Source organism: Miniopterus schreibersii (genome assembly GCF_964146895.1).
Source record: "Miniopterus schreibersii genome assembly, chromosome: 1".
NCBI classification, from domain to species: domain Eukaryota; kingdom Metazoa; phylum Chordata; class Mammalia; order Chiroptera; family Miniopteridae; genus Miniopterus; species Miniopterus schreibersii.
Window position 1 is genome coordinate 142,608,391 of NC_138101.1, and position 13,152 is coordinate 142,621,542.

At 35.5% G+C, this 13,152-nt stretch overlaps 1 protein-coding gene across 2 annotated transcripts in view; it reads left to right on the top strand.

Moving 5' to 3' along the window:
* Positions 1–512: 512 nt before the first annotated feature.
* BUB1B (BUB1 mitotic checkpoint serine/threonine kinase B) overlaps positions 513–13,152 on the top strand; it is a 59,985-nt gene continuing 47,345 nt past the window's right edge. The window contains exons 1-4 of one of the 2 annotated variants that reach the window (XM_081141439.1): positions 513–745; positions 3,102–3,248; positions 7,371–7,430; positions 7,840–7,984. In XM_081141439.1, coding sequence (XP_080997565.1) covers positions 714–745; positions 3,102–3,248; positions 7,371–7,430; positions 7,840–7,984 — 384 coding nt within the window. In that variant the 5' untranslated portion in view covers positions 513–713. Of the gene's footprint in view, positions 746–773; positions 916–3,101; positions 3,249–7,370; positions 7,431–7,839; positions 7,985–13,152 lie in introns of those variants that run through there. The other variant, XM_081141440.1, reaches the window with a different exon arrangement.

Below are 13,152 nucleotides of genomic sequence, written 5' to 3' on the forward strand. Positions count from 1 at the left end.
TTCTGAATTCAAAGTTGGGCAGGAAACAGCTGGGTCAACGCAGTCTAAGAACTCCAGGCACATGTGAGACTTGGGGCAGACAGCAGGGGATGATCATATAGCCTGGCCAGCCACCCCAGAAAAAAGTCAAGCCAAGTGCAAGCAGTTAAAGACATCTCCCTACACTCAAAACATCAAAGAGATTCTGCTGTTTAAAGTGTCTCTGGCTTGGCTCAGAGGCTGACCTTAGACGCAAAGAGCACCTGCAGAGAATCTATACTGCCTAAGCCTGCTGCAATTGAGCAGCCACAGATTCTGGAAACTACAACTCCCATTATGCACCGCGACTGCGTGGTTTAAACCCGAGATAAACTACAAACCCCAGAATGCCTTGAGCAAAAAGGCGCGAATTGAGCAGCCACAGATTCTGGAAACTACAATTCCCATTATGCATCGCGACTGCGTGGTTTAACTACAAACCCCAGAATGCCTTGAGCAAAAGGCGCGAATACGAGCGGAGGGCGTAGCTACGTCGTCCGTTAAATTTGAAAGTTGGCGGCTGGGTTTGAGGTGGCTGGCTAGTGAGGGAGTCAGGTGCATGCTTTTCTTTTGTCCCGGAGTACCCTCTAGTCGCTTTGATACCTCTAAGAGCAGGTTGCAGAAGGAAACCCAGACGGTCTGCGGCCCTGAGGAAAGGCCCACGGCTGGACAAGGATCTAAGCAGGGGATGCAGGATGGCGGCGAAGAAGGAAGGGGGTGCTTTGAGGTAGGTACGAGAGCTGAGAGCTGGGCTTGCGAGACCGGGGGTAGCTAAGAGGTGACAGAGGCCCCGCTCAGAACGTCAAGGAGAAAAGCGGACGGTCAGTAGAAGGGCTGGCAGGCCGCAGCCTCCTTCCAGTTCCTAGTCGGACGCAAGGGGCGGAGGTGAAAACTCAGGTAAGTACTGACCTCAGTGCGGTAGGGGCACCGGGAATCCCGCTCCGTGCAGCTTCGACACAAAGGAGGTTGTGGGACCCCAGTGTTACAGAAAACTTGGAATTTGTAGTGGGGTCTGCGTTTGTATCTCAGTTCAGCCGTTTGCTGGCCGTTTGACCTTGGACACGTCTTAATATGGAAAATATTGATGTTAATCTTACCTTGCCTAGTTCTGGGAGAATTCAAAGTATTCGTAAAGTAACTGCCTCCAAATAAGTGCTCAACAAGTGGTCGGTGCTATAATTATACCAGTAGCATAGTTAGAAATCTAAAAAGCCCTTATCTGCGTGCTTGCTGCTTTTCCATATATAAAATATGTATCAGCTCTTGCTAAGTTGGAATTCTCTATGCATTTTCATTTTGGGGTACACAATACCTAGAAAAATGCTCTTTAATTCATGCAACAAATATTTATTGACAACCGACTAAGTGCAGCAAGTAAAAGACACAAAACTCCCTACCCTGGTGAAGCTTAGGTTCTGGGGTGGGTTGAGGGTAGGGACAACAGACAATAAACAAGATAAATAAACTAAGAGTTAGATGGTGGGCACTACTTTAAAAAAACGGTGGGGACAAGGCGGTACAATTTTAGATAGTTTTGAACAGGGGCCTCACTGAGAAGGTGTCATTTGGGTGAGGACTTGAAGGAAGCTGAAGAGCTAGTGGTGCATGTACATATATGGGGGAAGTACAAAGTGGAGGGTTAGAGTTGGAGGTGGAGCTGTACCTGGCAAGCAGCTGGAGCAGAATGAACCTGGAGAGTGAAAGGAAATGAAGGAAAAAAGGTGAGGATGCAGGCATTGTAAGGACTTGGCTTTTACTCTGATTGTAATTGTGTCATTGGAGTTTTCAGCAGAAGAAACGTGATCTGACGTGGGTTTAAATTGGATCACTTTGGCTGCAGTGTTGAAAAGACTATAGGCAGAAAAGAATGGAAGCAAGGGACTTAGTTAAGAGGTTATTGAAATAATCCAGGCAAGAGAAGTGGGGGCTTGAGTTAAGCTAGAAACATTAAAGATGATGAGGAGAGGTTGATGTCTAGATATATTCTGAAGGTAGAGCCAAACAGGATTTGCCCAGTGATTGGGGAGGTGTGAGAGGAATGTCAAGGTTGGTACTAAGACTTTTGACTTGAGCAACTGGAAAAATGAGGAGAGGAAAGACTGTGGGAGGAGCAGGTTTTCGAGGAGGCAGGAGAAAGAGGCAGCAAGGGAGTAGTCCCAACTCAGTTTAGGACATGTAACTGAGATAATTTAATTGCTAGTTTAAGACCAAGAGAAGAAATTCAGATAAACTCAAGTAATTTATTCATTGCTTACTAGTGTCAGATCCTGTATTAGACTATAGGGGATACAAAAATAAATGATATGGCTATTAAAGGCTTCACACAGTATTAAAAAGATGTGAGTAGTTACAACCTAGATTATTAGCTTATTTTCTTGACGAGAGTTTCACTCTCATCTAGACTGAGGTCACTGATAACTTTCACTCTATTTTGAAAATTAGTGCCTAATCTGTCTCTGTTTTAAACCCAGAGATAATGCCTGTCATCCAGAAGTAGGCTTTTATCTACCAGGATGTTCAGGGTACATAACCAGTATGGTGATCCCCTCCAAAAAAACTTGTGGGGATTCCCCCCATAGGCTTGATAGAATTGGGAGGGGGGCAGTTGTGACCAGTTAAATGTATTTTTGTCTGCTTCTGCTCTGGGCTACCTATATATATGTAAACTTTAGTTTTAAGTCATCAGTTGAAACATGGGGTATTAGTCTGATGAACACTTTGCTAATTTTAAATCAAACTAGATGATACAGTCAGTGTAGGCATAGAACTGCTTTTTGCTTACTTTGCCAAATTTATAATACTTGTTTCCCTTCTTTCCTTCCTGCCTTAAACTATTCTTATAATACTGTCCACAATACCCTGCTACATTCTCTCTTCCATTAGGCAAATACTACAGCCATAAACTTGGAAACCAAGTCACAGAAAGACTCAGAAGCTTAGAAGTGTAATAACACTACTAATGTGCGTGCCCACAATATTCAACCCAGAAATCATGAGTAATCACTTATCTGAGAACGTTTACAATAATCTAATGATATATGTCATTGTTGATATGAAACTTACTTTTGTTTTCCCCTTCACAGTGAAGCCATGTCTCTGGAGGGAGATGAATGGGAGCTGAGTAAAGAAAATGTCCAACCCTTAAGGCAAGGGCGGAGCATATCCACACTTCAGGGAGTATTGGCACAGCAAGAATCTGCCCGTAACACTACTCTACAGCAGCAGAAACGGTGTGTAGAACAGCTGAGGCTCAACCTATCATTGTTCATCCCCAACTGTGGTAGATACTATGTGGATCTATGTACAATGGCATAAAGAGTACTCTTTAAAATTAGTAATATGAGACTCTGTTCCTCACCTGCTTTCTCATCACATGATAGCTATTTAAAGATCTCCTCAAGTATGGTTAAAAACAAGAGCTATAGGATTTATTTCATTGTGGAGCAACCAAACTCTTGTATCAATAGAAATGCATCTTATGCAGGGGGCAGTGAGAAGCAAAGTAAAGCAAGTATCATATTACTGTATTTTCCAAAAGTATTATGTCATTCTGAATCCCTAAACAGAATTAACTCTTTTCTTTGATAGTAATCAATTAGAGAAATTTCTTCCTTGGATTCTGAGTACTGAATGAGAGTGAATCTGCTTTTATGTGTACTCAATTACTAACTTTCTAGGAAAGTATTTTTGATAATTTACCAAAAAGAAATAATGATCTCCAAAGAAAATGTAAAACCTCAGAGAAACTGAATTTTTACTACAAAGTGTCTCAATAATGATTTAACAAACTCTGGATAAACAAAAATTGAAAAACACCACTATGTTATTCAAATGGACCTATAGAACTTGCTTTCCTTTGACTAATACATGTTTTGATAGATATGCTTTTTTAAAAAATTAAGTATCGGTTTCTACCCTTAATCTCTTACAAAATAATTCTTCCATCATAGACAAATTATCATAATTTGGGGTTATAATGTAATGAATATTCTTGTTCATCTCATTGGATCTTTAAAAGCATTGGGTTTTATGGTTTTACTTCAGAGCTGGTAGTAGTCTGTTCTTACATCCTCTTCCTGGCTTCTGTGACATTGTACTAGTTTTTTTTCACTTCTCCTCCAACTACTTTTTCTTGTTTACTTCCTACTGCATTTTACTTAAGTCTCTGTTAACTACTGTGTACATCTCTTACTTGCCTTCTAAATGTCTTTATCTACCTGTAATATATAATTAGATAAATGTTTCACTAATGTATTAAATACTGAATATCTTCTCTCTTAAATAACCTGCCTTTTTCTACTCCCATTTTGGTTAATGGTACTAAAACTCACCTGAATGATCTAACTCACTGCTCTATTACCCTAATTTTATTTAGTTGGTTCCTAAGGACTGGTGATTTTTTTTTTTTTAAGTATAATTTACATCCAGTGAAATGCTCAGATTTTTATGTATACCATTTAATCAGTTTTGACATGCATTTCAAGACAGAACATTTTCATTACCTCAGAAGTTCTTTCACTCCCCTTTCCAATCAAAGCAACCAGTGATCAGATTTCTATCAACATAGGTTACTTTTGCTTATTCTAGAAGTTTATATAAATGGAATTATACAGTTCTTTCACTCAGCATGGTTTATTAGGCTTTTTCATATTGTGTGTATAAGTAGGTTATTCCTTTTTATTAATGAGTAGTATTCCATTTGTTTATTTATCAATTGGTAGATATTTAGATTCTTTCCAGTTTTGTGTGCTTTATGAGTAAAGCTGCTATGGACATTCTTGTACAAGGCTTTTTGTGGGCATAGATTTTCACTTCTCTTGGAAAGGAATTGCTGGGTCATAAAATAAATGTATGTTTAACTTTTTAAGAAACAAAGAGTTTGTGACATTTTACACTTCTACCACCAATGTATAAGAGTCTGTTTCAATTCCACTCCAGCATTTGATGGTGTTAGTCTTTTTTGTTTTAGTCATTCAGGTGGATGTATAATGGTATCTCATGGTTTTACTTCCCATTTCTCCTGGTGACTAATGATAGTGAGCACTTTTTTGCACACTTATTGACCTTTTATATAACTTCTTTTGTGTTATATTAGATGTTTTGCGCAGTTTTAAAATTAGACTGTATGAGTTCTTTATATAGTCTGTTTACAAGTCCTTTATTAAATATATGTGTTGCAAATATTTTCTCCCAGTCCATGGCTGTCTATTTTCTTGGCAGTATTTTTTGATAAGCAAGAAGATTTTAATTTTCATGAAGTTTAATTCATTAGTGTTTTTCTTTTATGGTTAGTGCCTTTTGTGTCTTCTCTAAGAAATTATTGCTACTCCAAAGTTGCAAAGATATTCTGTGTTTTCTTCTAGTAGCATTATTGTTTTAGCTTTAATGGTTAGGTCTATGATTCATCTTAAATTTATCTTTGTGTATAGTGTAAGGTAGGAGTAAAAGTTCCCCTCCTACCTGCCCCAATATGGATACCTAGTTGTTCTGCCTCTATTTGTTGAAGAGATTTTTTTTTTTTCCTTTCCCCGTTGAATAGCTTAGGGGCCCTTGTCAAAAATCATTTGTATATGTGTGTATTATTTCTGGACTCTCTATTCTGTTTCATTGTTCTAATTGCCATTGTTCTTTAACCAATTATACTCTGTCTTAATTAGCTTTATATGATAAATTTTGAAGTCAGGTAGAGAGTGTTCTTTGAGTTTTATTGTTCTTTTTCAAAATTGATTTTGCTATTTTTGGTCCTTTGCCTTTCCATACAAATTTTTTAAAAATCATCTTTTTAATTTCTAGAAAAGAGCATGCTGGTATTTTGGTTGGATTGCACTGGATCTATAGATTAGTTTGGAGGATGGCTGATTTTCACTAGTAGTGTCTTGGATTTTGTTTTTTGTTTTTACCATTTCTGCAGATAAATCCCCTCATTATCTCATACTTAAGTCACCATATTAGCTTTATAATTGTGGTCCCTTTCCCAATGGTCCTATTCTTATAATGTTACTAGGTTAATTTTTTTTTGAAATCTTATATTCAAGATACTCTCCAATTAAAGAACCAATAGTGGCTCATGCCCTTCTTACCTCTCCAGGTAGCTCCATTTTTCCCCAATATTGACTTTATGTTATAGCTCAATTTCCTCTGGATAAACTTTCCCACCTTCACAACTTTATCTAATACTGATTTCCCTCTCGGAAAACTCCATTTTTCTTTAAAATATTGTGGTTCCTTCAGAGTCCCACCTTCTAAGCCTGCTTCTTTCACTTCTTAAAGCCTTAACAGATCCATCCTTGGCAATTGTAATATACCATACTGCTTTATAGTTTCAGTTAGTTTTTCATTCTATACCTTGTCTTATTAGAATATAAATTCCTTTGTGTCATGGACTATTTTATTATTATTTATATCAAACATAACTCCTTTTACAGTTTTTGTTCATTTATCGAAATTGTGGTTTATTACCCAATATTTTCCCTCTATTCTAACTGGTAAATCTTAATTCTTAGCCCTCTGCCTTTCCCAGGTCTTTACAAAGTCCCATTTTATACTTTAAGGCACATCCCAAATTACATATGGTATTACTCTTCTGTGACTGATGTTGCCCGTGGAATTTTTCCTTAAGATTCGTGTGTGGGTGTGTATCTGTATGTTTAATTTGTTCAATACTATTATATACAATAGCTTTCATTTATTGAGTACTTACTATGTTTAAACACTTTACATTTAAGACTAATCAACCTAATAAAATAGGTACTAGTACTATTATTATCCCCATTTTACAGATGAGGAAATGGAAAACAGTTTAAATAGCTTATAAACAGTTTAAATATGTCACTCAGTTAGTGATTAACTGGAGGTGTGTTTGAACCTAGGGAGTCTTGTTCCAGGGCTTTAAATTGCTGGGTAATATTACTTTCCTATATGTTTCTTGGAATTTGTTTCTCTAATTTCTCTTTTTTTTTTTAAATATATCTTTATTGATTTCAGAGAGAGGAAAGGAGAGAGAGATAGAAACATCAATGATGAGAGAGTCATTGATCGAGCCCACAACTCGGGCATGTGCCCTGACCGGGAATCGAACCCCGATCGCCTGGATCCTAGGTCGACACTCAACCGCTGAGCCACACCCAGCCAGGCTGTTTCTCTAATTTCTCCATGTTTTTCCCTTCTGTTATGTTACCAGGCAGAATCCTAATTATTTCTATTCTTGTTCTTTCTGTTTAACAAACTCTCAAACTCCAGTGTAGTTATCTAGATTGGCATTAAACAGTTAATGAATAAAAATGGAGGTGATAATTGTTCATTTGGCTATTTTCACAATTGTTTATTGCTAACATTTTCTGTTTAAATTTTAGAGCATTTGAATCTGAAATTCGATTTTACACTGGAAATGACCCTCTGGATGTTTGGGATAGGTGGGTATTTTTGTTTAACAAGGGCAATAGAAACTTAACAGATGAGTTATTATGGTCATGCTTCTCAAATTGGGGTGTAGAGAGCAGTGTGCCAGAATATAAAGTGATTTCTTGGGACTCAGAGACAGAATATTCATAGTGTCTCTTCCTGAGGCATTCAAGACTGAAGAAATTTCAAGTGTGTAGCATGTAGCTGTGAGCTGCACCCTTTTATCCCCATCCCCTTTATTTTCCAATTAGCACTTAATAGAGATACTTGGAAAAGTGTGAGGGATACAAACTTAGGGCATGTCATTGTGGACCTCTAAATAAACACACTTTCAATATATTAGATCCAGAGTGGGTCTTGGGGCAAGAACAAAAATTTAATGTACTTTTAAAATATTCTTTTCCTTTTCTTCCTGTTCAGGTATATTAACTGGACAGAGCAGAACTATCCCCAGGGAGGGAAGGAGAGTAATATGTCAACATTATTGGAAAGAGCTGTAGAAGCACTACAAGGAGAAAAAAGATATTATAATGATCCTCGGTTTCTCAGTCTCTGGCTTAAATTGGTAAGTTTCAAATACCATTTGAATTTAAAATATTAAACCAAGAGATTTTTGTCTAGAAATATCTGGTACACCAAAAAATGGCAAAACCTGTGCCATTTAGTAGATACTAGACATTTAATAAATATTCAATATTTGGTAAATTGGTCCTACTTTAAAGATGTATTTTAATGTAATGTTTTATACCAGTTTATGAGTGATCACAAGGCTGGTATACCTTTCCATGGGAGTGTGTTACTTATTTGTTTGTTTTAAATATAATTGGGTCGTACAACTGTATTGGAGGAAGATGTGTAGGATCTAACACATGGCATTAGTAAAATTGGGAAAAAACTCTTATAGATGATTCTGGTATCCCTTTCCTTTTTGAGAATCATCATCATAAAAAGTGATGTTTAATTCTTCATCTGTCTTTGGGCCTCGTTTACCTAGTTTATTGCTACATCCAAAAAATGTCTGCGTGACTATATCGTACTGTCTTACTTGACATGTAGTTCTTTTATTTCTAATAAGACTGCTCTTGAGGATTTTTTATGAAAACATCTTCTTCATAACAAATATTAACCAGGGTTTCTTAGACATCAATTTCATTGCTTTTATCCTTAAAAAGATTAGAAAAAAGTAAATGATAAATATTTAGAATAGAATGTTAGATAATGGATAATTAGATACTTATAAAAATAAAATAAATTTTTAAAATTATGTAAAAAATAAGAAGTTATATACTAGATTAGATAATTCTAAATAATAGAATATTTACAATGACTATTGTAATATGACAAAATATTGATATTTGAAATTGATTGATAAAATTTTTGGCTAAAATACATCTCTTGAGGGTGGCTTTTTTTTCTCTCAAATTTTGTTTCAATTACACTTTACATTCAATATTATTTTGTATTGGTTTCAGGTGTACAGCCTACTGGTTAGACAATCTTACAATCTTACATTTTACAAAATGTTCCCCCTGATATTTTCAGTACCCACCTGGCACCCTACATAGTTGTTATAATATTACTAACTATATTCCCTGTGCTCTACTTTACATCCCCATGAATATTTTGTAAGTACCAATTTGTAGTTCTTAATCTCTTCACCTTTTTCACCCAGTACCCCAACCCCCTCCCCCTGGCAACCATCAGTCTGTTCTCTACCTATGAGTCTGTTTCTATTTTGTTTGTTCATTTATTTTGTTCTTTAAATTCCATATGTAAGTGAAATCATATGGTATTTATCTTTCTTTGACTTGACTTACTTCACTTACCATAGTATCCTCTGTGTCCATCCATGCTAGGATTTCATTCTTTTTTTATGGCTAATATTCCATTGATATATATATCTCACCACTTTTTTATTCACTTGTCTATTGATTGTCACTTGGGTTGCTTCCATATCTTGACCATTGTAAATAACACTGCAATGAACATAGGGGTGCATATATTCTTTTGAATTAGTGTTTTGGGTTTCTTTGAATATATACCCAGAAGTGGAATTGCTGGGTCATAAGGCAGATCCATTTTTACTTTTTTGAAGGACTCTGCATACTGTTTTCCACAGTGATTACATCAGCCTGCATTCCCACCAATAGTACACGTGGGTTCCCTTTTTTCCACGTACTTGCCAGCACTTGTTTATTGATTCATTGAAGATAGCCATTCTGACATGTGTGAGATGATGTCTATTGGTCATCTGTATGTCCTCTTTGGAGAAGTATCTATTCAGGTCCTCTGCCAATTTTTAAATTGGATTGTTTGAAGTTTTTTTTGGTGTTGAGAATTGTACAAGTCCTGTATACATTTTGAATATTAACCTCTTATCAAGTGTATCATTGGTGAATATCTTCTTGCATTTATTGGGTTGTCATTTTATTTTATTGATGGTTTCTTTTGCTGTGCAATAGCTTTTTAGTTTGATGTAGTCCCATTTGCTTATTTATTTTTTTGTTGGTTTGTTTCCCTTGCCCAAGGAGCTGTAGCAGAAAAAATATTACCAAGAGAAATGTCAGAGATTTAACTGCCTATGTTTTTTTCTAAGAGTTTTATGGTTCAGTCTTACATTTAAGTATTTAATCCATTTTAGGTTTATTCTTGTATATGGTGTAAGAAGGTGGTCTAGTTGCATTTTTTTGCATCTATCTGTACAATTTTCCCAACACTGTTTATTGAATAGATTGCCTTTATCCCATTGTATATTCTTGCCTCCTTTGTCAAATATTAATTGGCTGTGTAGGCATGGGATTATTTCTGGGCTCTCTATTCTGTTCCATTGATCTATATGTCTGTTTTTATGCCAGTACCATGCTGTTTTGATTACTATAGCCTTATTATATAGTTTGGTATTAGTGTGATACGTCCAACTTTATTCTTCTTAAGATTGCTGTGGCTATTCAGGGTCTTATGTGGTTCCACATCAAATTTTGGATTATTTGTTCTAGTTCTGTGAAACACACTACTGGTATTTTGATAGGAATTGCATTGAATCTATAGATTGTCTTGGATAGTATGGGCATTTAAATGATGTTAATTCTTCCTATTCATGAGCACGGTATATGCTTCCATTTATTTGTGTCTTCTTCAGTTTATTTCTTCAGCGTCTTATAATTTTCCTAGTATAGTTTTTTTACCTCCTTGCTTAAATTTATTTCAAGGAATTTCATTTTCTTTGAGACAGTTGTAAATGGGATTGTTTTCTTAGTTTGCCTTTCTGATAGTTCATTATTGGTTTAAAAAAAAAAATGCAACCAATTTCTGAATATTTTGTGTCCTGCTACTTTACTGAATTCATTTATCAGTTCTAGTAGGTTTTCGTGAAATTTTTAGGGTCCTCTCTATATAATATCATGTCATCTGCAAATAATGAGTTTTATTTCTTTCTTTCCAATTTGGATGCCTTTTATTTCTTGTCTGATTGTTCTGGTTAAGACTTCCAATACTGTGTTGAATATGAGTGGTGAAAGTGGACATTCCTCATCTTGTTTCTCATCTTAAGGGAAACGCTTTTAGTTTTTCCCCATATGTGAGTTTATCACATATGGCTTTATTATGTTTAGGTATATTCCTTCAATTTCCACTTTGTTAAGTTTTCATCATATATAGATGCTGGATTTTTCAGGTGCTTTTTCCGCATCTATTGATATCATATGATTTTTATCTTCATTTTTTTTATGTGGTGTATCATGTTAATTGATTTGTGGATATCATACCATTCTTGTATCCCAGGAATAAATCCCACTTGATCATGGTTAATGATCATTTTAATGTATTGTTGAACTTGGTTTCCTAATATTTTGTTGAGGATTTTTGCATCTATGTTCATCAGGGTTATTGGCCTATACTTTTCTCTCATTGTAGTGTCTTTATCTGGTTTTGGAAGTAAGATAATGCTGTCCCTGTAAAAAAACTTGGGAGTCTTGCCTTCTCTTAAATTTTTTGTAATAGTTTGAGAAGGATACGTGTTAGTTCTTCCTTGAATGTTTGGTAAAATTCACCTGTGAAGCCAGCCGGTCCAGGACTTTCTTATGCTGGGAGCTTTTTTATTCTACTTCTATTTCATTTGTTGTAATTGGTCTATTCAGATGTTCTGTTTCTTCTGGATTTGGTTTTGGAAGATTGTATGTTTCTAAGAATTTATCTATTTCTTCCAGATTTCCCAGTTTGTTGGCATATAGTTAGTTCATAGTATTCTCTCATAATCCTTTGTATTTCTGTGGTGTCAGTTGTTAGTTCTCTTTCATTTCTGATTTTATTTAATTTGGTCCTCTCTTTTCCTTGATGAGTCTGGTTAAGGGTTTATCCATCTAGTTTAGCTTTTCAAAGAAACTGCACCTGGTTTTATTGATTTTTTTGGTTGTCTTTTTAGACTATTTTGTTTATTTCTACTCTGATCTTTATTACTCCTTCCTTCTACTCACTTAGGGCTTTGTTGTTCTTTCTCCAGTTCCTTTAGATGTAAGGTTATATTGTTCATTTGAGATTTTTCTTATTTCTTGAGGTATGCCTTTAATGCTATAAATTTCCCTCTTAGGACAGCTTTTTCTTTTTCCCATAGATTTGGGGTTGTTGTGTTTTTATTTTCATTTGTCTCATAGTATCTTTTGATTTCCTTCCTTGAGCTTATTCTTAACCCATGCATTGTTTAGTAACATGTTAATTAGCTTCTGTGTGTTTGTGTTCCAGTTTTTTTCGTGTAGTTTATTTCTAGTTTCATACCATTGTGGACAGAGAAGATGCTTGATATGATATCAGCCTCCTTAAATTTTTTGATACATCTTTTGTGTCCTAACATGGTCTGTCCTGGAAAATGTTCCATGTGCACTTGAAAAGAATGTATATTCTGCTGCTTTGGGGTGAAATGCTCTGAAAATATCTGGTCTAGTGTGTCATTTAAGGCTGATGTTTCCTTATTGGTTTTCTGTTTGAACAATCTATCTATTGATGTTAGTGGAATGTTAAAATCCCCTACTATGACTGTGTTACAGATGATCACTCCCTTTATGTCCATCAAGTATACTTTATATATTTAGGTGCTCCTGTGTTGGGTGCATAAATTTTTAAAAGACAAATGTCCTCTTGGCTTGATCCCTTTATTATGATGTAATGTCCTTTGTTTCTTATTGTAACCTTTGTCTTAAAGCCTATTTTGTTTGATATAAATATAGCTACCCCAGCTGTTTTTTTCATTTCCATTTGCATTAAATATGTTTTTCCATCCCTATAGTTTCAGTCTGTGTGTGTCTTTCCATCTGAAGTGAGTCTTATATGGACATATGTATGGGTCTTGTTTTGTTACCCATTCAGCCACAGTATGTCTTTTGATAGGAACATTTAAACCATTTGCATTTAAAGTAATTGTTGATATGTATTAATTGCCATTTTGTTATTCATATGTTTTATCTTTTTTTTTTCTTCTTAAAGCAGTCCCGTTAACATTTCTTGTAATGTTGGTTTGCTGGTAATGAACTCCTTTAGCTTTTTCTTGTTTTGCAAGCTCTTTATTTCTCTTTCAATTTTATTTATTTTTTTTGGTGATAGTTGGATGATCTTCTTTTAATTAATTAATTTTTTAAATGTATCTTTATTGTTGCAAGTATTACAGATAATCCCCCTTTTTGTTCCCCCATTGATCCCCTCCACCCCGCATCCACCTCCCCTCCCAGACATTCACCACACTAT